At 45.0% G+C, this 24262-nt stretch overlaps 2 protein-coding genes across 6 annotated transcripts in view; both read right to left on the minus strand.

Annotated features, from left to right (window-relative positions):
* Positions 1-628: 628 nt before the first annotated feature.
* CRYBB3 (crystallin beta B3) lies at positions 629-8748 on the minus strand. Its single transcript, XM_013305227.3, has 6 exons — positions 5838-8748; positions 3536-3615; positions 2030-2148; positions 1759-1891; positions 1479-1621; positions 629-913 (listed from the first exon to the last, which is right to left on the minus strand). Exons 1-6 carry the CDS (start codon positions 5845-5847, stop codon positions 748-750), a joined length of 651 nt encoding a protein of 216 aa, XP_013160681.1. The 5' UTR covers positions 5848-8748; the 3' UTR covers positions 629-747.
* A 144-nt stretch (positions 8749-8892) lies between these two features.
* The window catches only part of KIAA1671 (KIAA1671 ortholog), an 87261-nt gene continuing 71891 nt past the window's right edge, over positions 8893-24262 (minus strand). For all 5 annotated transcript variants that reach the window (XM_055795039.1, XM_027776933.2, XM_027776932.2 and 2 more), the window contains 7 exons: positions 22664-22782; positions 16471-16726; positions 14288-14462; positions 12785-12912; positions 12260-12399; positions 12016-12098; positions 8893-11442 (listed from right to left, as the gene is read on the minus strand). In XM_055795039.1, coding sequence (XP_055651014.1) covers positions 12020-12098; positions 12260-12399; positions 12785-12912; positions 14288-14462; positions 16471-16726; positions 22664-22782 — 897 coding nt within the window. In that variant the 3' untranslated portion in view covers positions 8893-11442; positions 12016-12019. The remainder of the gene's footprint in view (positions 11443-12015; positions 12099-12259; positions 12400-12784; positions 12913-14287; positions 14463-16470; positions 16727-22663; positions 22783-24262) is intronic.

Consider the following 24262-nt stretch of genomic DNA (forward strand, 5'->3'; position numbering starts at 1 on the left):
AGAGAGATCATCCCCAGGGAGCAAGAACCTGGGTGCGGGGGAAGAAGCTTCCTCAGGGCCGGGCTGGATGCCCTGTGGAGTGCTGGGTCTGGGCACAGCCCTGGCCTGGGGTGGGTGCGCCTTTGGGGTGCGTGAAGCCTGGCAGTGCCTGGGAACAGCCGTCCTCCACATCCCCATTGGTCCTGGGGCCACCCCGGCCCCATGGCTGCCAGTGTTACCCAGGATCCCCCTGCCACCACCATGGTCTTTGGGTTGGACACCCTCCCGCAGGGGAGCGGGCAGGGCTGACGAAAGTGGGAAGGAGCCATGAGCAGAGCTCCTCCGGTGATGCTTTGAGAAGGGGCAGAGGTATGGGAAAAACCCCAGGCAAGTCTCCCGAGACCACCCCCCGGGCTGGGCTGCCCCCAGCATGGGGCTCACCACTACAGTGGCCACGCCAGCACCACGCCACAGTACCACCAGGGGTTATTTTTGGAAAGCCTTTATGTAACTGCAAATACTCGTTCTTTTCCTGCGTCTGCTGTGCACAGGAGATGCTGGGGGCACTGCCATGGCACCCATCCACATCTCCAATCATAGCACCCCCCACCAGCATGACCCCAGCCCAGGACCAGGCAGGCCCCCGGCAGCCTCCAGCTCAGAGCTTTATTGAGGTTTTTGCACAAAAAAACACTAAGGTCATGGCATCAGCCGGCGGCGTCACATCAGCCAACCCCCGGCACAGGCAGCACGGGGCTGGGGCGTCCCTCAGCTGTTCTCGAAGCAGCCCCGTTGGTGCCACTGCTGGTCCCGCACGCGACGCACAGACTGGATGAGGGGCTGGTTGGCATCCCACTCGTTCCAGTGCCGGTACTCGCCCTTCTCAAAGACGTGCTGGCGGCCCCGGTAGCCAGGGTACTCATAGCCCACCCACCTGCAGGGGACAGAGGCAGTGCTCAGCAGTGCCCCAGGGTCAGTTCCATTGCAGCTCCCCACCCCGTGGGTACATCCCCCACCGCTGAGCAGGGGCAATATTCCCGTACCACCCCAGAGGCCAAGGCAGAGGCACCGGCAGGCAGCCACACGATGCTCTATGGCACTCTGCACTCTCCAGGGCCACTGCTCCATCGCCACTGAGTGCCACTGCAGCAAGGCTGAGAGGCAGAGCACGAGTGGGAAATGCCACCCTGGCAGGAGCGGCTGGAGAACCCAGGGAGAAGGGGCCTCGGCTGCACTGCTCCAGCAGCAATGTACTGGAGGAGGTCAGGGCAAGGAGCTGTCACAGGGCCCTAGGGACACTGCCCTGGTCCTCATCACTCCCTGTGGGCCAGGGAAAGAGTAGCAGTGGGAAGGGAGCAAAGTATGTGATGGGCAGGAGCAGCATCATGGGGACATCTGCCCCATCTCCACTTGGGTGGCTGTGGCAGGCACTGCTGTCACCACCCTGAGGGGACCAGCCATGGTGCCATGGGATGTGCCCCTGCTGCCACCATCCTTACGTTCCGTTCAGGGCCCTGACACTGGCCACGCGGTCCTGGAAGCCGTGGGCCCAGAGGCTGGGGACGTCATCATCCACAATCTCCATCTTCCGCCCAGTATAGCCGGCGTTCTCAAAGAGGTGGATCTTGTGGTCGGGGCTGTCCTGGGGGAGGGCACGGATCAGGGGCTGTCCTGTACACCCCCAGCCCCCTGAGACCCTCCCAGCCTGGTGGTCCCCACCACTGTGGCCCTGCTGCTTGTCCATGAGGGCACAGACACCCCAACACAGCCACTACTCACGATCTGGAGGGGACGGATGGACATCAGGCTGTCGCTGTTGTGGCTGTTGGACCAGGAGTCCCAGCGTGGGTAGTCCCCCTTCTCCAGCACAAACTGCTCCCCGGCAAAGGCTTGCCGCTCAAAGCCCAGCCACCTGCGGGACCAGAGGGTTGGGGATGGCACTGCCACCTGTGCAACAGGGCAGAGTGCCCCAGCACAAAGCAGCACTGCAGGGGGATGCTCTCCCTGCCCCCACACTGGGGTTTGTCCATCCCCCGCTCCACAGACTTACGGGCCAGATTCCACCTGGATGGAGCCGACCTTTTCCAGCTCTTTCTCGGTGATGTTGGGGAGCTCCTCTGTCAGCTCACATTTCTTCCCCTGGAAATTCTCCAGCTCGTAGATCGTGATCTAAAGTGGGGAGAGATGCCATCAGCTGCTGCTGCAGCCACATTGCCAGGTGAACACCCTGCACGAGTGCAGAACCTCCCCGCTCCTTGGCCGATGCAAGCAGCAGCAGAGTGAAGCGCTCTGGCCACGTCTCCTCCATCCCTGCTGCCCCACACCGACGTCCCTCCCCCCCCCATGGCAGAGCCAGATCCCACCACGTGTGTCTGCCGCGACAGACGGCTCCTGGGCTTTGCTCCACAGCTGTGTATGGGCCAGAGATGTTTGCTCAGTAAAACACAGGCTGGTCTTTTGTCTGTGACAGGCTAAAAAACAAGTTGACTGGCTCAAATACAGCATCAAAAACGCTGAGTTTGTGCTAAGGCGGCCGGGGCTGTGGGCTGCAGTCTCCTGCCCCCCAGTCAGTCACAGCCCATCATTTCCTTCTCGCTGTTCCCTCCAAATCCATTTCTTCCCCTGGCCTGGACTGGAACAAGCTCATTTTTTGGTGTTTTCCTCTAAACCCTGCCAGGTGCAGAAACCACAACACCTCCCCCAGACCTCCTGCTCTCAGCAGAGCTTCAGGGCTGAGCTGCAGGACGAGTCAGTGCCAGCAGCCCGAGCATGGCGGGGAGCAGGGTCCAGGGCGCCTGGCACAGTTCGGGGACCAGGAGGGACAGCACGGCAGCCAGGCTATGCACATGTGTGGCCAGGCACACCCAGCCCCTGCCCTCAAGTGGTTCTAGCTGAAACCCCTGAGCCCAGGACAAGGGCAGAGCCTCCTGCAGACACCACATGATGGCAGGTATCAAGGGACGGAGGTGACACCTGTGGTCCTTCGGACCTTCTTTCTACCCCAAAGCAGTAAGAAGCCCAAGCTCCTGGCACCTCATTAGCCCATTTTCAGGATCTGCTCCCACCTCCAGCCTTCCCCATCCAGGACTGCAGCCATTGCAACACCCATGGCTGGTTTACCTCTAACCAACCTACGAGCGTAAAAATTAGAACCTTAAAAAAATATGCCCAAGGACTTTCACTGCTCAGACCTACAGCCAGTCCCCGCCGTGACAGGATACTTGATCTCCTGGATTAAAACGCTGCACAGCTGCACGCCAGACCAGCAGGCAAATGTACTGGCAGCCAGAAACGCAGCGAGCAATTGCCAGGCAGCAGCAAATCCCCCGACCAAAGCCTCCCTCCCCGGCCCGCAGCCCCACACAGCTCGGCTTGGTGGGCGAGGAGATTTATCGGAGCAGCAACATGAACACGGCTGGCTGCACAAGGAGAGCTGGAGGCCGCTAGCTTCCCCAGCATGACCTGCAACACTTTGGCACTGGTACCAGCACGCTGCAGCACAGAGTGACCTACAGCGTCACCCAAAGTCCGTCTGTAACCAGTTCCCCCAGTATACCTTGTAATTGCCACCTCGCTCACCAGCACCCTCCCCAGTCGCCATCTGCTCAGGGGGACTTTGCTGCTCAGTCATCGTGCCTGCAAAACCCAAATTGTAGGAGGTTAATACAGCATCGCTTTTAAGTGAGGTATCAGTCTTTAAATTATAAAGTAGTCAATAAAATACAAAAGATGAAGCTGGCATGGGAACAGGTAGCAAAAGTTAACGCGGTTCCCCTGAGTGCAGCAGCCATAAATCCCCAAGGATGTCCAGGCAGGCAGGAAGTGCCGTTATCCATCCTCCTCTCCCTCCTGCACACAGGCCCTGCGTCCTCACCCGGGCATCACCGCGGGGCCAAAGAGCCCCTGACTGAATCAAGCCATCTTCCAAGTGACACGGGATCCCCCTCTGACCCTGGGCAGCTCGCCCAGTTGCTCATTTAACTCATGTCTAAAAGCCTGTCCTTTGTTTCGAGCAGGAATTTGCCGGGTTTCAGCTCCCAGCTGCTGACATCTTTCCCTGCTAACGTAACTCTGACGGCTCTACAGTGCTCCCGCAGCCCAGCATCCCGGGGAGCAGCAGACCCTGGCAGCTGGAGCTGCCACTGCCACGTTGGCTGGTAGGACAGCAGCAAGAGCCCCCTCCTTGCTCTCCAGGAACATCTCACAAAGTTCCTACTCAAATAGGAAACCCCGGCCGAACACTCCTCCCCCGCCTGCTCTCGCCACGCTAACGCGAGGGGTTGTCGAGAGGTTAATAGGAGATGAACAAAAGAAACCAAGTTTGACCGGCGTCCTTAATCAAAACCCTGCAGCATCACTTCTTGCCAAGCATTAGCAAAACATTCGCTATAGTGAGACCTCGACTCAGACATGCTAATTCTTTTTTAAAGCCCCTTCCAGTCCAAGCAGTGCCGCCGCTACCTCTCCCGGCGTGGTTCCGCTCTGCCGGCCAGCGCGGGCAGCCCTGCTATTTATGGGTTGCTTCTGAACAGAACAGCACATTATTTGGACGCTGATACAGCAGCTGCGTCTACTGAATTCCATCCATGAGATTTCATCTCAATAGCATGGGCTCGCAGCGTGCTATGGAAACGTTATTCAGATTTCTCCCGGCTGTCCCTTAAAAATGTGCCACTCGATTTACAGAAGATTAACATCGAAATTCACATCAGCACGTTCACGCTGCTTCTTGCCAGGTTCTCTGGAAAACTCTCCCATCAGCAGTTAAAGGGAGGGTTTAGCCTAGAAACCAAGCACAGTGCAAAACAAAAAACTGTGCAAAATATTTACGGTTTGTTTGGGCTTGAATGCAAGATGGGACATGGGGTCAGCGTCAGCTCCCTGGAGCTCTGCTGGAAGGAAGGCAGGGAGGCCGGGGCAGCAAGGGCACAAATGGCACTCAAGATTTGGGTTCTTGCTTCAGCTTTGATCCTTACCAGGAAGGTTATCTCCATCAAACCCCTTTTCCTTCACTGCACCCCAGCCCTTCTCCCTGTGCTGCACATTTCCTGGGATGCCCTGGGGTGCATAACAAGGTCTTTCGGGAGCCAAGTGCCTTGCACAGGGATTCATCCGTCTTCACAGGCAAAGTGTGATCTAACACGGGAAAAGCACAGTCCTTCCACAGCAGATGCCAAGCCGAGAGCTTTTTACTGGGCTCACAGTGGACCGGATTCCCCCTTTTGCAGGGAATGCTAAGTTGTGTTCAACCGCACGCATCTCCCTTTACTACCTCTTGCAGGATTTTCTACCTGCTCTGGGCGCATCTCATCTTGAAACTAAGAACTACGCGTGAAACGTTCACCAAAATTGCCAAAAAGCCACTTGGCCAGGCTGGACAAACTTGGAGTTGGCCTAAAATGGCAGGTGGCCAGAAAAGCGTCCCATCCACGGCAGCGCCCAGCTGGAGCCCTCTGCTGCAATTTGCTGTACCCTACCACGCATGGGAGCAGTTTATGGTGAGGCTCTTCATCCCCATCCCACCACTGACGTACAGCCACGCTGGCTGCTCTCCTGGGGAGGCTGGGCCCCAGCACCCAGCAGGGCGAGCCCCGGTGTGATGTACCAAGTGCAGTACGGCAGAGACGATGCACCCAGCGCCTGCTGCAGCGCTGCGCTCCACCATCACCGCTCTTTTCACCACTGCCCATTGCTGCAGTTTCTGATGAAGGACAAGACAAATGGCCTCCCAAGGATCTGCCTTCCCCATCGGAGCACGCCTGTGGGATGCTGCACAGCTCCAGCACACAGGAGCAGGGGTGGGGTGGGTAAGGGTTTCAGCAACGTAAAGCTAAACTGAAGCGCAACTGCCAGCTCACCTCTCGTCATTATTCAAGTGACACTGGTACCTACGAAGACCCCAGCACAGACAGCAGTTGAATAGAGTCCATTTTTATTGCAGTTCCTTTTCATCTTTTCTCTGAATATGAAACTGCTCAGCTGTAGAATATAAAATCACTTCTGTATAGAAGGAGGACTCAAAGGAGAACACAAAATGAGTTAAGTTGGTAAAAGACACAGGCACAACAGCATTAGAAATAGAGAATTTTTCTTACCAGTCCATTCCTTGCCAGTGTCCTCATTACACTTAGGTCTGTAGTGGCTGCAGTGCCCTCGAATCTTCCTCTCCCAAACTCACAGAGCTTGCACATGGATAAGGCAATTAAAAAAAGATGGCAGAAGGGGCACTAGCTCTCATTGATTTCTCTTCCTAACAGAACTCAATTTCCTTTTGCTGTCAGCCTCCTAAAGCCCTTTGAGAAACGCTTACAATATAGTGTTAGAAAATATTTTTTTCTTAATATGTGATAAAACTGAACTTGAATCGTAAGTGTACAGTACAATACACAACAGCCAGAATATCTTTATTACTTAGGAAACTATGTAATACAAAGTATTTTGTATAGCACAATATATTTATTGTGACCCATATTTACAAATTCTATAAGGCTATGTGGTACGATAAAAAGTTTAAACCTATACAATAGCTCCTTCAAAAACAGGCATGATACCATCATGTTTAATACAGAAAGACTCCGTAGGCCATTAGACTTTGTCTCTCCTCCTTCTCCAATCCCACCAGAGGAATCACAAGTTACTTCAGATGATATTTTGGCAAGAATACTCTGAGCTAAGAGAATGGTGGCAGGAGGGGGCAAAGGGGACATGAGCAGCTGGGTGTGCTCAGGAACAGTGCTCACCACGACCAGCTTTTTCCAGCCCCACCTCGGAAAGGATGCCCACCATGGACCCTCTCCGCTCGTACCAGTGCAGAACTAGGTTGGACCGGAGGTTCCTGGACTCTGCAGTGCCAGCTGAGAGGTCTCAGAACACTGTATCCCCAAATCCATGTCAAAGCTCCACAGAGGCTGGTTTCTGCCCCAGAAGCCCTGTCCTCCCCAAAAGCCCACCTTTGTTCCCTTAATTCACATGAAGATATAGGAAAAATGACAATGGACAGCTGTCATGAGCGCAGAGCTCAAGTCAATCAGAAAACAAACGTTTTTCCTTCACAACATTTCTACTCGAGGACAGCGAGCCCCCCCCCGCAGCACTCAGCCCAGAGGCAGCGTCCGGAGTGACATCCCTGGGACCCAGGGTGGCCGAGGCTGCTTCGCTGCGCCTGCACCACGGGCTGGCACAGGTGTCCTCCAGGCAGGCACAGGCAGCCATCGCTGGTGACTTCTTCAGGCGAGCAGTTATGGTGACACCACCGTGCTCTCACTGGAACAGTTGATTTCATTCACCGGGGCTGGCGGGCCAACGCGCAGGTTCTGCCCCGCGGCACAGCCCCTGCCGAAGGGCTGCAGCCCCCCAGCTCCCCGCTGAGCCAGCCACGCTGGGACAGAGGGCGGCCTCACTCTCCAAAGCTAGGTGTCCGCAGTAAGTGACCAGCAAACACCGTGCGGAGAACACTCTGCCACCTCCCAAAATACCACATTCAACAGACTACAATTTTTCCAAGACCAGATCCAGCCTAGTCCATGCTGGCAATCCTGCTCTGCTCCAGTGCCGCGCCCTGCCTGCCTGCAGGGTACCATGGGCAGTGGGAGCTCAGACACGGTTCCTCTGGCTCCACAGGGTCAGGTCAAACCTTTGCAAAGACCCTCTCACTTCCTATGTGCGGCAACGCTAAGGGCAGTAACACTGTGGTATCAGCACCAGGTTTTTTTCATAGCAATAGGCACAGAGACAAAGTGCCTTTTACGGGGGCACAGGCTTTTAAAGCACTGTATTTAAACTATTTATATTATATTTATCTCAGAGCTGCCCTGATCCCCACCAAGCTATTTTGGTATACCAGCCCTCCATTTAAAATCTTCACAACAAGCCACATCCCTCACTTTTACACCTAGGACGGGAGGCATGTTTCAGTGGATTTGCACAAGTATGAAAGGCTATAAACTAAAAGATGTTGCTGCTCCAGATGAAATGGCCAGTTAACAGTTTGCATTAAAAATCCGACACACAATGCACTTAAATTTGCTGATAACTGTCTGCAAACAAAAAGGTGAAACAAACTTTTGTCCAAGCAAAGAGGTGGTGGTGGGGGGTGTAATTCCTATAGGAATTAACCTTTATAACCTTTATAAAAAGGTTTCAGACTTCAAAGGCTGAAGGACAGAAACGTTGCCTCTTTCTCTGCAGGAAGTAAACCCAAACCAGCAGGACTCCCAACAGCTGAAGGCCTCCAATTAAAGCTACACAGACCTTAAAAAGGTGAATTCGCAAACCGAAAAATATAAAGGAAGAAATCCGCAAGTGGAGATGCCAACAACTGCTGTGTAAAACCTCAACTGACCAACTAAAACAGAGGGAGGATTTCTGGTAATAACAAGAGAAGTGCAATCAGGAAAGAAGCATGTATAAATTACACAAAACATGTAATTTCACTCTCAAAAAACATTATGTTGAGGCAGCTTTTTGAGCAAGCAAAAAAAGCTGAGCAGCTGTAATGGAATGGATGAGGGCACTGCACTTCCCAGGGAGGGCCAGGATCTCCGTTATGCTCCCCATTGCTCAGACACTGTTAGGACAAGAGCTGGAACCTGCTCTAAGGCAGGTTCCAGTAATTAATGAAAAAGCGTACCTGAAGAAAGTGCTGAAGCTAAGAGCTCACTCCCATCTTGTATTAAAAGCACAAAAACCCAGAAAGTATGTGGCAACAAAAGTGAAAGCATAAAGAATTCAAACAAGCATTATTTGGAGTTAAAATAGAATTATATAAAGTGTATTACAGTATGTTCTATTATTTAAGTAACAACATATTTATATATCTTTTATTACATAATGATAACCTGAAGAGAAGTAGATATTTAATCCATGTACAATATAAAGAAATGATAGAGCAGAAAAAACACTTTCCCATTCAACAACATTCTAAAGATGCTTTTTAATCAGACATTTAAGCATTAAACATTTCTCAGTAGTAGGTTAAACTACTAAAATACAGTAAGTTTCAGTGCATTGTCCAAGCAGATGTGGAAATGCATACACATTCAAAGGGCTTTGTGGAAACCTAGTATTAATTCCCTCAGTTGCCTCAAACACAGAGCAAACACTGCAGTTACAGAATTTCTGGCCTTCATTTATTAGACCAAGAACAAGTAAGTCCTCCAACTATTGGTAATGCAATACTGTCAGCCTGCTGAATTAAAAAAAAAAATCAAGCCTGTGTAAATATTCTCATAAGCAGGGGGAATTTACCTGATTTCTACATACTGTTTAAAGTAAGCCCCACTTCATCTGAGTAAGAAAAGGAATCATCATTCTTCTCTCACACCTGCAAACACTGCTGCTCAGGGCTGACCGAAGCACGCGTGCCGCACATGGTATACAACTGATGGTACCCTCGAGTGCTGCCATAAGAAAAATAAAAAATATCCCGAAAGACACATATGCAAAGCTTATCTTTAAGAGTTGCCTTTTCCACCATCACCTAAAGAAGAGGGAAGAAAATATGTGCAATATTTAAAATTAGCCAAGAGTCGCTCTTTAATCAACTGCATTCAAATGGAAGTCCATCTCCCATTGCCCAGGGTTAAAAGCCACACAGAGTGAAACACTTGGCAGAAGTCTTGGGTGATCATTTCTCAGTCATTAGAAGGGACGGCTCTGATGTGAAATAGGGCAAAGCAGCAAGTAAAGATTTGTTTTACATCACAGAATTTACATTTCACCTCCATGAAGTACAGGGAGCTGCTCCCAGAACTAAATCTGGGAGAGATACACGCGCATATGGGACTTGTCTCCTGACATAATGCTGTTATTTCCTACGAGCAGACTGGGACTAAAAATCACCTCATCTGTGAGTCCTCCATGAGAAGAATTGGCACATGATTTTGGCAGCTACAAGCTTGATAGACATCAGACCAGGCATGCCACTCTGGCTAGCAGATGCACCATTGTGGTAACCCCCCACGTACACCAAGCTTTTCCAAACACCAATCATTAGGAAAAAAAAAAAAAAAAAAAAAAAAAAAAAGGAAAATGAGTTCAAGTGCTGGTGCTTTATCATTAACATCTACAAAAGCCCATCAGCAGGACACTGGGAAGTGCAACACAAGGAGCAGCATCTGCTCCCACTCAGCCCCACCACTGTCACACGGTCCCCATGGCTTTAGGGCCAGCTCCGGTCTCCCTTTGTTTTTCCCACGTTGCTGCTTTCTTAGTCGAGTCGTGAGGAATACTGACACAACAGAACAACCTCCCTCGTCGGGCTACATTTTAAAAGGTTTACTAAAAAGAGCACTTATTTGGGGAAAGAATAAAGTAGGTCTTAAGTGGACATCTTGGTTGATATTTCAGAATCTGTATTCAAAGATATTAACATATTAGAGTTATTAGTGGTATTTGTAACACCCGTGTTGTGCATGAGATACCTATACCGCTATAACATCAGACTTACCAAAAGAAAAAAAGTAAATCATCTAAGAAACTGAAGATCACATTTAGGTTATCTCACAAAATCAGCATAAAAATAAAAACATAAACCTGGTATTTACAGATTAACAAATAAAAATGTGAAGTGGGACTATCCAAATTGCTATTAAAGTGACATTCAACAATTAACTGGAACCCTGATATGAGTGTAACATCCTCCCTCTTCGCTTCCTTTTTTGTTATAAAAACAGTATTTACATATTTTATTATATTTTTTTTTTTTAAAGAGAACTCGTTGACATTATTGCTTGATCCTCTTCAGGAAAGACATTCCAATGAAGCAATTATTCCACATGCTGACAAAACACAGAATATACCATTTCAAGAGTGACAAAAGTTAACATTTTGTTCATCTAAAAATTATATTCATCTGCTAGGTCAGCAGATCACATGTAAATATAAGCCAATCAAAAATACTTTTTACAAAAAATAATCAAGTTTCCTTTTTCAATATGGCAGTAAACATAATTTGTTCTTTCACTCTCACCTTCCACAAACTTAATTCTAAATAGGAGCTTACTATTTTTTCACAAAAAAAGATAAATTTGATTAAAATTGTTATTTTCATAAACAAACACAAAGCCCAGCCTTACACCTCACATGTCTACCAAAAGTCACACTTTTGAGTTGCTGAACACCTACGTAGAAATGTAGCCTTTGTTCAACAGCAAGGGGACTTTTCTGGTGCACAGCACTCCCAGATAAAATATTACTATCTTTCAAGACTTTCTGAAGTGCTAACTATGAACCACCAGTTCTTCTTTCAGGCAGGTCTAAATTGACTATCCTCCCATATCTGAAAAGATACAGCTTTGTATTTGACTATGAATATTAAGCAGCTTTCTCCACAAAACAGGAAGGCACCATGCACATAGCAGTTGAGGCAGGAAGCAAACAGCAGCAACATGACGTGAATTTTAGGTTCAGATGAGTTAAGGCTTCTGTTAAACTTCTTTATCTTCTTCTAGTTAGAATCGCTATCTGGAAAGAAAAAAACAGAAGCAACTGAAGTAACGGTATGACATGGTCAGGAGAGCAGTCACACCCTGCTGTGTCTGCTTTGTCTTACACACAAACCGTGTCTGTTACAGAAAGCCCCTACAAATGCATACTGCTGTCCTAGTGTCATCTTGGTCTTGTCCTATTTAACGCCCTAAACACTCAAGAGTTACCCAGAACACGGCTGAAACAACACACACCAAGGTTTTCAAAATGTGTGCAAGCCTCAGTTATTCGGTGACTTGACCATTCTTGCTTGATGGAAGCACTATGAAATTGCAGCACCACCAGTCCAAGTGTTGTTAAAAAAAGGAATTATCTGCAGAGAATCAGGGAAACTGTATCACCTGTGAATGAAAACTTCACTTCTACAAAAACCTGCTCTGAATTAACACAATTACTTTACGTTCCTGGGTGCACACTTCATGCCAAGTATGCTTCAGTGTTTATGCTTTCAGAGTGACCATACTGACACATTAAGGAAACATTTTTCATGTGTGTTTTTATCACTGTGTACTTTCACTTAGCAAAGCCCCTCTTCCTGTAGGGATATACCTTTTCAAACCTGATTCTCATAATGGCTCTGTCTCTTCTTTGATTTCAGCTCCTTCAGCCACTGAGGAGACTTTTCTTCTGACCTAAGATATAGAAAAAAAAAATATTGTTATTTACTTATGAAAACTCACTACCGAAAAAGAAATATACAATTTCCCCTACAGCCTTGGGAAGCATACTTGCATTATTTTTTTCTTTCACCAAAATGACTATTAGCATCTTTCTGACACTGGAAGTCTCTCACCTGTCCTGCTTCTCCACACTGGAGGGCAGCAGTCTGCTACCAGGAGTTCCAAGCTGCAGTTGCGGTTTAGGGGATTTGAACAACTGAGCAGAATTCACTTCACCAGGACTCTCAGACTCTTGTCTTTTTCGCAGTTGGGCCTAAATAGAAGAATAAAGAAAAGGGCTCCTTTTTTAAGCCAGCATTCAAACGTGGGTTTTTTTGGAATGCAAACCACATCACTCAGATTTATAAAAACAAAAAAATCCATTCCTGAAATCAGTGCAGGGATTCTTTTTTTTTGAAAGCATGCTTGCTATTGCAAAGCTGTTTTTTTTCCCCAAATCACTTAGTATTTCTAGCCAACAGTTAAAAGTGAGTAACATAACTGTGAGGGTTTTCTACACATATGCCCCCTGCCCTCGCACCGGCCCCACAACAACAACATTGTCATCTTCAGCAAAACTTCCTAGCTCTATTCCTAGATATCATCTGCAGCTACTGAAACCGTTTAACTCTTATCTGACACGCTCTGCCTGTGTTCACCTTGAGAACAGAGTGGTCTATTCCTGGAAATACGGGAAGTCTCTGTGCTTGTACAGACGATGATCTCACAGTATGCTGTATCTTTTCTTCCTCGTCAGTATCTTCCTGTTGCGTAGTTTTCTTCTCTTCTAATTGTTTAAAAAAAAAAAAAAAAGCGGGATTGGGGGTGGGGGGGGTTTGGAATTAGCAGGCTTTTCATCTGCACCTTGTTCTAGATCTCTTCTTCCATTCAGAAACACATTAAGAGTAATATTAACACACCACAGGACTGAGTTCAATGCTTCAACAGAGATCAAAGCAACAAACATACTAAGTACACAGCACTAGAAAGATTTCTTGCTGACAGAGATGAGGGAGCAGAAGGTACTCCTAATTTCATGAATGTTGATGCTTCTAAATGTCTCTGTTGATCACAGGACATGAGATTGATTTAGAACTGGCAGAGAAACATCTGAAGTCATCAGGTCTACCTCCCGCTCAAAGCAGGGCTTTGATTCCAAAAGGCTGAGGAGCCGAAGTCTGCACACCCAAGGGAAGGCGCTAACTACATGTCAGCTTCCAGAACAGCACTTCTTATCAAGGAAAGCCTTCAAAATTTTTTAGGTCTGTTAAACCCACACCAAAGTAACCATCACACAGACAACAGTCTTTCCATTCATTAGGAGGCTATAGAAGAGATCAGTTTGATCACATTTTCTTTCCTGTATTCACAGGCTTTAAGGGAAAGCTGAAACTGTGGGTCACAAAACTGACTTTTTAAATAGGTCCCCTCAGCTACAAAAATATCACCAGCCTCTCTAAAGAACAGGCTGCAACACCAATAATTCCTCCACTCAGGGAATATCTAAAGGATATCTGCAGCATCTATCACCATAGCACTGTAATGCTGCAAAATCACGGATCTATAACGAGCGCGTGCAATAAGCCATTCATTCACTTCCACAAGCAAGGATTTTCGATGTCTGATGCATTTCCTTATTGCATCCTAAGTAATAGGACAGGCCAGGAGGGGGGACATTTTTCATAGAATGAATTAAGGAGTTGATTTATCCTTAACTAGGCCTCTTTAGTCCTATAGTGCTTATAGATGCTAGAAAGAAAGAATATTTATGAGTGCTTGTAGAATATGAACAATTACAGTTGCTCTTACCAGGCAACCACAGGTCTAGATATAAAGAATGTGCATCCTACCGCAGCAGTTTCTAAACTCAGTATTTTCTCAGTGAGCAAAATTCTCTTAAGTCAGCAGCCAGAAACTAAGGGAAACTGAATCAAAGCTCTCCTTCACCCTGGTCTTCTGCAGGTCTGGCTGCTGTGGCTTCCCTCACTCCAAAGGCTCCAAAAAATGGAAGGGAAGACCTGACTTAAAGGATCACCCAGAGGTGAGAAAAGGAAGCTGCTGTTAAACCTTGATGCAACTTCAGGTATGTTACACTGTTTAGAAATTCCTGCCCTTACAACCAAGTCAATTACTGCTAATTGTTTCAGAGAGTTGAGGGATACCTGTGGAATCTTTAAACATCCAGGTATTATCTGGTTCTTCTGTCAGAGAAAATCTGTTTTCAAACTCCAGCCCTCTGCTTCTTCTAAGAGAGTGGGAAATAGGAGCCCGGCGGCGTCTCTTTTTGCTGAGCTGTACACGAGTTTTCAGTGCACTGGAGTCCAGAATAGTGGTTTGCTATAAAAAGAAACAAAGTCTTTACTTTCAACCAGCCTGAAAAGAAGCCATCTCCTCTATAATGATTTCCCAACCTACTTTAACACATTAACCCATTCAGTTTAATTAAGCTATATATATTTGCCTGATTATTATTCTTGTAGTTACTTAAAGCTATATTAAAGAGAATTTATGATGAGGATATGCTACATTGTGGCTAACTAGGTGGAGTGCTGGTTCTTTGATCTCTCTTGGCTGTGGATGTCTGAACTACATGAATTGTTTTCACTAAATTAATAAAAAATAACTGCAATAAATTGGATTTTGGTTCCTGGTGTATTTTAAGAATAGAAGAAGAAGAGGCCTTACTAGCTAGTAACAGCTGAGGGCCAGTAAGACGACTAGGATCTAAAAAGAGCAACTACACAAAATTCTCTTGTAGTAGAGTGCTGTAATTTCATTGTTCTGAAGGGTTGCATCTACAGTAATTTCAAGCCACTCATCAGCAACAAGGAGACTGCAAGTTAAGTGTCATACCACTCAGAAACACACACATGCACCTCTGTGCTTGACGGTAAGGTAGTAACATTTAGAGAGCAAAAGAAAGAGCCGTAATTTATTTATTTAAAGCAACTTGTTAGAGACTTGCCTGTAATCAGTACTGAGCCTCCTGTTTCTCTTCAGAAGACGTGGTTTTGTCTCTTTTCAAGAGATTTCAGGTCAGAAAAACTACCGATTAAAGCAGCGTATTGCCACCTGTACTTGTAGCTATTCGTGTTTTAAAGAGACACCCCTAGCCGTCCAGGGAACAGTACCACGTAGGACCATCTCCACTACCTGCAGAACCACTGACAGACAGAGACTAACCACCATCCGTGCTGTTATGAGTGACTAACACTTTCTTTACAGAGCAAAAAGTGCACTTGGGATATTCTGCCAAAGCGTTAGGAACTGCTACCATGGCCAAGGCACATGTGATTAGAGATCTCAAAGCAATGGATCACGGAACATGGCCTCTGCTTCAGAGCTGGGGTGGGCTGGAAGACGAGAGCAGCACCTACTTTGGCAAAACACTGGTTTCTGCAGCTCCCCACGGATGGCAACACCAGCAGAGAACAGAGCTGGCTGGAGGCACTTTCGCACAGCCTACGCAGGAAGCAGCTGTGATTTTAACAGTCAATTCTGCCGCACCAGATCAAACTGCCTCCAGCACAAACCTGCTTGCATCCTTCCTACATTTTACAGAGCAGTCTACTCAGTTCAGAAGGTGTGATGGCACTTTGACAAGCAAGGCAGTGCAACCAAGACCTTCCTAGCAGCTGCACAATGCCTTCAAGTTGGGAATCTTGCACTTACCAATATATCTGCCATTAGATACTGTATAATAAAAAAAGGTGCACCAACTCTTACTAAAGAAAATCCAGTACTTCCTGGGAGCTGTACTGAAAAACTACAGTTGCATCGGTGCTTTCAAAGAACACTAAGCCTCATTAACTGTGTATGGCCAAAAATGACTTTTCTTACAGCCACAAGATTAAGTATGAAAAATTCCTTTAAAATGTAGTTGTAAGCTACTACAGAAAGAGACCAATCGTGAATAAGAGAAACAACAGGAAATGTCTTTATAGCCTTAAAGCTGCTTGGCTGATAGCACAGCAGTCACTAGGTATTTGTGTCATTTAATTATGTTCCCAATGTTCATAAAGCCATTTAACTCCTTGCATTCTGCTCCTCAGCGAGCTATAAGAAAACCAGCAGTTTTACCAAGCGACTGGCAGACACTATCCAAGGCCCATAGCTTTTTGCAGTCTCTCAGAACCTAAGTGTTACAGGAACTAGAAAAACTTTGTAGCTTTGATCTTAAAATTTTCAGGCAGGAAGTCAGTTGGGAAAATTCAATGTGATAAAGAAAAGGCAGAGGAAGATTGAGTGCAAAGTTTCCAGAAGATACTGCTTCACAGTGATTAACACAGGTAACAATACAGTTAACATAGAAAGAGAACTTACGTTTCCCATTATGGTAACTTACATCAATGAAAGAGAAATCAGTGGTCTTTTCATCAGGGTAGGCGTCTCCTGGAGGAGGTAAATCAGTCCCGTCAGTAGAGTCTATGTCAGTGCTGGAACGGTCAAAACTTATGCTCCTTTGGTCTTTTGAGATGTCATGGTGATCTACCAGGGAGGCAGGTTCCGTTTGAGAGGACAGTGAAGATGGGTGGCTATTTGGGGGTTGCTTTCTCGTTGAAATAACATCATTTTCCAAGGAAGGAGATTCGGGCACAAAGCTGTAAATTAAGAAAATGAAATTTATGAGACTTCAGGGTAAGGAAATACATGCAAGGATAGTTGGGATCACGCAGACGATAAATAAAAGTAGAACTGAAGCTATGGCTACAAGTAACAAAGGCATCTTTGGAGGCAGCGGGTACCAACAGCAAGGGTGCAGATCACTTTCATTAGCACAGCTTTTTACCCATATGGATTTACAGCGTATCAAATAATGCAAGTATGCAGATAAATTGTAATAATTTGATTGCAATATGCTTTTATTGCTCGGGGTTTCTTTTCCCAAGCACAAAGGCCCCTTCAAACGCATGCATGTGAATGAGATGAGGGAAAGAGCAAACTGCTTAAAAGCCCTAAGCAATTTGCCCATTTGACATACGCATCAGCAGACCTTACACTTTGGCACTGTATACACTTGAAAACACTGTGAAGGGTAATACCCTGTTTGCAGGCCTCAGACAAAGAGTAACCGTTCAAAGATTCTTCTCTGTGCTCATCCAAAACTATCTTAAATATGTATAAATATGAAACAATAAATACTCTTTTACTGTAAGTGAATTCCTGCAGAACACTACAAGCTACTTGCAGGTCTTTCAAGAACAATCCTTACAAACACCTCTGTTGTTCACGTTCCCACCTTTTCCCTAGGAAGGCACACATATATATATATACACACAGAGACACATATATATATTTTTGAGATGTATTATACCTAATTAATATTAATCTATTGTAAATAATAACATATAGTATGTAATTTTTTAATATATGTAGATGCAAAAGTTGTGTGCACACTTTCTGAAACACAAGAAGACTGCATATACACATCTGGACCTGAAGAAAATGCGAGTGCAATGGGAATGGCCCTGGCCACCAGGCAGCTCCTGCAACACAGTTCATGCTCCGGGTGTGAGTAACTCCGTTTCACATGACTCCAAGGAAAGAAACTGAAGCATCTTAAGCAGCGCAGAGCATTTAAACACTTTGGAAGCATTTTTTAGATGCTAATAGACATTGGATTTAAAAAAAAAAGAATTGTATCCCTCGTGTTCCGACAGAAAGAAGCGTCTCCGTTGGTGCTATCCCAAGACCAACAGCTCCTCCACTTGAGCTGTAGTAGATTTTGGTTCTCTCATTGCCTCTAGTTCTGGTCTGTAAGAGACAAGGAACACAAGCAGCTGTAACCCAGTCAATGGCAATTGCCAAGATATGAAAGAGGAGAGAGGACATTGCTTGTTTAGGTGGATCCAATCCCATATCCCATTGGGAAGTTTGGAAGCAACAACGTGATCGCGCAGAAGTGCTACGGGCTCATCGATTCACTCTTGCCAGGCAGGAGGTCTGCTGGCCTCAGAGTAGGTGACTTTAAAGCATGCAGAGTGAACTGGCAGGGAAGGGGACTGGAAAAGGGCAAGATCAGGGCTGGAAATCACTAGAGAAAGCTCTGCAGGGGAGAGAGACTGAGGCAGTGTCACTGGACTGGAGCACAAATGCCCTGTGCTGCTCCACCATGCTCGTTCACAGCATGGAAACTAACCAGAGATATGCCCACCTGACTGCAGAAGTGGTTCTCTGAACCAACTCCTTCCTTAAGAGCTTCTCTTTTATCTTGGGGCATATTTTGGAGAGAGCTGCCCGTCCAGCCACAGGTTGTTTTCTCTCAGGAGGTGGGCAGCAGGTGGCACCCTAAGGCAGGGCTCCACAAGCAGAAGCTTTCGGGGTGCCTCAGGGATAGCACCGAGGGCAGCAGGACCTGCACCCCAGCACTGTGATGCTCCCAGCGTATTCCTAGAAATTTTTCCCTTGCCTAGATTAACAGAAAGTAGTGTCAGGACTGAAAGCTGTATAGAGTTGTGTGTCTCCCTTTGTCACATAGGTTGGAGCATTCCTTCGAACAGCAGGAGATTGTAGGGAACACTGTAAGACTCTACTGTCAGTAAAAATAGGGCTGTCTTGCTTCTAATTTTAGGAGTTCCTAGTTTAAAAACCAAACTCTAAAAGTATTTAAGGAGTTATGGGTTTTTTCCTCTTCTTAAGAAAAGTCTTTTATTACTAAGCACCTTTGTTGAGCAAATATCTAGGTAAAGTGTTCTAAATCCAAAAAAATCTGAACACGTATGAACATATGCACGGTTTTTAAACAATAGACCTCAGTATTTGGTACAGTCCACAACGACAGCAATCTTGGGAGGAAAACACTCAGGAGTCTACTGTTGAATAACAACTTTCTATGAAGCAGCAGTTCTAATTTCCAGTCTGGCAGAGCAAATGCTGCACAGAGGGTTTTTCCAGCACATGAGTAGTGTGAATGCTTCTTCCCTCCTTCAGCAGTGGGCCCCAGGATAATTAAGAACTGGTACTAATGAGCTCCAGGGGGAAGTTTTTGTCTAGTATTTTTGCTTCAAATGATATTTGGTATCTGCAGCATTAGGCTTCAGATCCACTAGAATGGGGAAGAACGTAGAGACGAACGACAATCTGCACGCTTATCACCTTTCATGGAAATGAAAAATATATATTAAAAGGATCCTGTCTGATTTGCACATCTCTGGAAAGCCTCTCCCCTTCTACATCTTAGGGCTTCAGCTAACACAGCAGTGCAGTTTTTCAAATGAATATTTGAAAAATACACATGAATTTACACTGATCAGTGGTTTGTAATTCACTAACCTTTCTAATGGATTCTCCTTTACTGTTCTCGCATAATTACAGCATCGTTACACATTAAACACTGTGACACAGCTAATCACCAAACATGGCAAGCATGACTTGAGTACACACACTGTCATGCACAGTGGCTTCTTTCCATCTGAACCACAAATTAGGGGGGAAACGCCCCTCATAATAATGGTCAAATATTGCAACTTAAAACATATTTTCAGTTCTCATTACTGAGAGCTACTGTGCATCTTCTATTACTTCATTAAGATTTCAAGTTGTATGAGCATATCCGTAAGCTACTAACAATGTTTAACAGGGGTCATTTACAGATGCTTGCTTCTCTGAAAAATCATCGTTCCTGTAGTGGACACAAATTTCAGTAGAATGGTTATCACAAATATGCAATATACTAAGATCAATCTTCACTTTCAATTGCAATTAAATTTAATTAGTTTTAGCAAGACAGTGCGAAGAGGCCATAAAGAATGTGTTGCTTCATTATATGAAATTAGGAGTGAAAAAGTAAAGGGATGCTGGTTTTTATGCTGCTGAAAAGTTAGAATCAAAAGGCAGCTGTCACTTTGCCTAGGGCATCACACAAGAAATAACATCAATTCAGAAATGACCTTTCGTATTCCATAACTACAGATTCCCATTTATTACAGGTAGCTGATACTATAGTAGGTCTTTGTTTCTGAAACTTTGTTGTAGCCTAGCTTCAAGAATTTAAAGAAATAAATAACTAAAATCTTATGAAGTCAGAGCTGTATATATCCATCACCTAAAAACACGGTTCCTTTTCTGTAAAAAAGAATCATTTTTCCTTATGAAGACTGCTGCAATCTAAAAGTAAGAATTTTCTATGGTGTCAACTTGGAAAAGCTTACTAAAGCACTTGAGAAAAAAAAAAATAAAACCTTTTCGATAAGCTAAGAAAAATCCAATTAATGCCTCCAAATTAAACCATCTCCTTCCATTCTGAAAAGTTATTTGCCAAAGCCTGTTGCCACCAGCCAAGAGCAGCCCCTTCTGTTTATTCTACCAGTGATTAAGTTTAGCTGAAAATGATCCTTCCTTCACCTTCTTAGAAGCTTATCTAGGAGCAGGACCATGTTTATCCTGTTGCCACATTATGACTTTTTATTTTAAAATTCCCTTCCTCTCTCAGAGAGAAGGAGCTCATTCACTGATGCGTTCATGAAACACTCCTAAAGGGGCTAAAATAATCACTCCACGACTCAAATACTGGAAAATGCCAGAAACTGGAAGTTCCTCCAACACACCACCAGCAGGCTGGTGACACTGTTCTGTCCCTACTGCTGCAGCGTTCCCATTTGCTCCCTGGGTACCCTGCTCCCAGCGCTCCCTCAGCCATGGGTTCAGCTGGTGGCCCAAAGGCGTATGGGGTGCGTGAGGAATACAACAACACGTAAAGTCTTAAGGGAAGTGAGTAAGGCAAAACAGGAAAGTTGAATTATCAGAGTATCCTGTAAGTTCCTGCCTGTGGGCCGAATGCAGAGGCGTGTTCGAATCACCCATGGCAAGAGGAAGAGAATGCCTGCACTTGTCCTGGCAGAGGCCTTCTACTTGATAAAAAATAAACTGCAAACAAAATGCAGTTTCAATATATTCCAGGAAGATTTCCCTTATTAGTTTAATGTTTAAAAGCATGTTACTCTTACTCCTTTCCAAGTGCCTGAATTGAATATACCAGTCATTCCCGACAATGAACTGGAAGTCAAAATAAAGCAGAAAAAGGGGGTTGCAAAATGCCACAAAGTTACTATTTGTGTCTGTCATTGTCATGCTATAAAAAAAACCCCAAAACTAAATATTTCTTACAGCGGAAACAAAATTCCAAGACATGGGGATTGAGTTCAATACTTCAATAAACCAGAATTTTTAGGTGGAGCTTTTCTAATTAGGAAGAATTCTCCAGGTTTGAAATAACATTCCAGCACTGTCTGTTTTGGAGCCAAGACAAGCACGTTTGTTACAAAACAGATTTCAGAAACTGTCTATAACATACTGAAATCAAAGTTATTTTACAGAAGGTTTGGATGTCACTGTTGGCATGTCACATAGTTCACTGAACTTCAAGCTGAAACCTACCCTGATTTCATAAGCAATAAAATATTTATTAGAACACAGTTCTCAAGTGCAGAACACACCAAACATAACTGACACTAATGTCTGCTGTATGATCTCAACATGTATAACATTAAAAAACCCAGATAAAATGCTATTTTCATACTACACTGAGCAGATATTGGCTCAAACAGCAAAGATCGAGCTGTACTTTACACAAGAGGTGTAAATTATAAAAACCCTCATACTTAATACTCCAGGTTTATTTCATTACATCATTTTACTAACAAAAAAGCATCAGTAATATTATCTTTCATTCAACTGACATTCCATTACATCCTCCATTTCACCACACTAAAACGCTTCAGAGTCAGTGAGACGGGGACATTGTACCCCAGGATTTATCTGGCAGTGCACTGCGTGTCATCCTGCTGTTGGAGCAGCTGCCTGGCATTCAGAGCACCCGTTTCAAATGGATTTTGCCATTCAGCCCATCTGGTAGCACAGCTCTTAAAGGCAGTGCTGATTGGTATGGAAGAGGACCAAATTTATAAAAATATTTAAAACAAACCCCAAGACTGTTAGCGTACCCTGTCTAATCATAATCAGACACTTCCTTACCTACCTGAGAGGGAGGAAATCAAGACAGTTTTAGCAAAATCTTCCCAGAACCCTACTTCTGCCCACCAGAGGCACAAGCAGGTTATCACTTTCTAAATGTGAAAACGTACATTTCTAACTATAATTACAAACATAAAAATACAAAGAATAAAAGAAGTTTTACTACCTCTGCTAATCTCATCAAAGCCATTTGGTGTATTTCTCAAGAAAAACTGTTATTCTCATGTCTCTTCTACCATTTTAGCACTAAAAAAAATAACATCTAACTTGTGTTTCAATCACTAGCAGACTTGTTAAACCTATTCCAGTCCAAGCAGGTTTTGTCATTGCTTATGAAAGTGGTGATACTGCATTCTCACTGGAGGATTGAGTTTACATTTCAAAACTTATTGCAATTTGTAGATATTAAAGAAACATTTCCACACCTATAGACTAAAGAAAATGAACATGCAACTTTAGAAGAAACATACATGTGCACCCATGTCACACACATACACCCAAATTTTTCTTCTCATTACGAAGGAAAAGCTTGCACGCATGGCAGAGGGGACCTTGCTCAGCCTCACCTGTCCCCACTGTGCCGCTGCTCATTCCAGGTGCCATACTGGCTGTCGGGCTCCTGCACAAGCGTGTCCGTGTCCTTCGCTCCTGAGGGCTGCCTGGAGAAGCATTGCTTCAGCTGATCCTGCAGGGAAACAATTGAAACATTTCATCAGTCTTTTATCCTTTAGCTAAATGATTAACAGGTTGTATTTGCAATACTGGTTTTGAATCTACCAGTTAAGCTTGGTCAACACAAAACAGGGAATAAACTTAAACAAGGAAAACTGCTATGAACTTGGAGCAATGATTCTCTATAAAATAAGCACTATTTTCCTGGGCAAATCACCAGTTCTAGAGGCCAGAACTGACTCCCTGGTTTTAGTAACTCCATATTGCTTTAACATTATCCTTAACCCAGGTTGCACAAGGTTTTTAGAAGCACCTATGCAAACACGAAGAATTCTGCTGGGAACTACATTTAATCTCCCCAAGCATACATCTCCCATCAACTCTACTGCTCTTTTCCTGGATTTAATAAAAGGACTTCCCCCCCGCCCCCCCACCCCTCCCCGGCTTTCTTGGGAAGACATTCAAAATAATAAAGCATAAATAAGTAAGCATAGTGGCAGACACTAGAAAGCCTTTGACAAATTGACGTGTGCTAGTGTAAATTTCAAACACTATGTACAACATAGAAGGACAGACTCCAGTGGTTTTTTCCTGTGTTCTACTCTGTCCTCTCATTTCCTAAGTATTTTTATTTCATAGATATGTTACTTTCTAAGAGAGAACATTGCATCTGAAGACCCTTCCCTTTCAGGGGAGAGAAGTGGGTCAGCTGCTGCTGCTGGCACCCTAGATTTGCAGCAGATCTATGTTAACATGCTCCAGAACATAACACTGCTGCACCTTTTGTTTTACCATTGTATTGAGTTACATACTGAAGTTCAACAGTTACTGAAATAATACATTGTGTGTAGATAATTAAACGTTGGTCCCTTTTGCATTCATTATCCCAAACAAATGCAAGTATGGCTTTCAGTGCTGTATCAACTTTGCTTATGAAGATCTCATCTAACAGCACATTGCACTGTTTTCTACATGTCCTAAGCTTTTTCTCTTTATATAAAAAAAGGAAAAAACACAACCAACCCATCAAAACACCCGCCCACCACCTCAAACCCACCTAGCAGAACATGCTGGTGGAAACTACCAACACACCTATTTCACTTCAGGCAGCACACACAAAGTAACAACCATACTCAGTGAACTGGGATTCCTTAATATTACCAGGGAAAAGAAGAAAACAAGGAAAAAAAAAAAAAAAAAAGAGATTGCATGTTTTCTTGCGTCCTTAATTTTGTAAACCTAAAGAATACTATCTTAAAACTATAAAAATACTGACATTAAGAATAATTCACCAATACTGATACTTGGCTACTGAATCCTACAATGCTTGCATCTTCTGCTACAAGTTGCTTATTTCCCCAACCATACTACCAGCCGTTGCCACTCTCTAGCTCTGTCATGCTCTTTGCTGCTGACAGTGCTCTATTTTAATGCTGAGTGAAACAAACACCAAAAGGCTCCACCATTTATTCCAACTATTACAATGCACCATT

Source organism: Falco peregrinus, chromosome 2 (assembly GCF_023634155.1).
Source record: "Falco peregrinus isolate bFalPer1 chromosome 2, bFalPer1.pri, whole genome shotgun sequence".
Classification (NCBI taxonomy): domain Eukaryota; kingdom Metazoa; phylum Chordata; class Aves; order Falconiformes; family Falconidae; genus Falco; species Falco peregrinus.

Bases quoted from the DNA above. Each gene is read 5' to 3' on its own strand.
- CRYBB3 (XM_013305227.3), bottom strand. The intron at 2,149-3,535 runs GTATACTGGGGG...TCCCCACTTTAG, and splicing joins AGCGAGGTGGCAATTACAAG to ATCACGATCTACGAGCTGGA. The intron at 1,892-2,029 runs GTAAGTCTGTGG...CTGGTCCCGCAG, and splicing joins ATCCAGGTGGAATCTGGCCC to GTGGCTGGGCTTTGAGCGGC.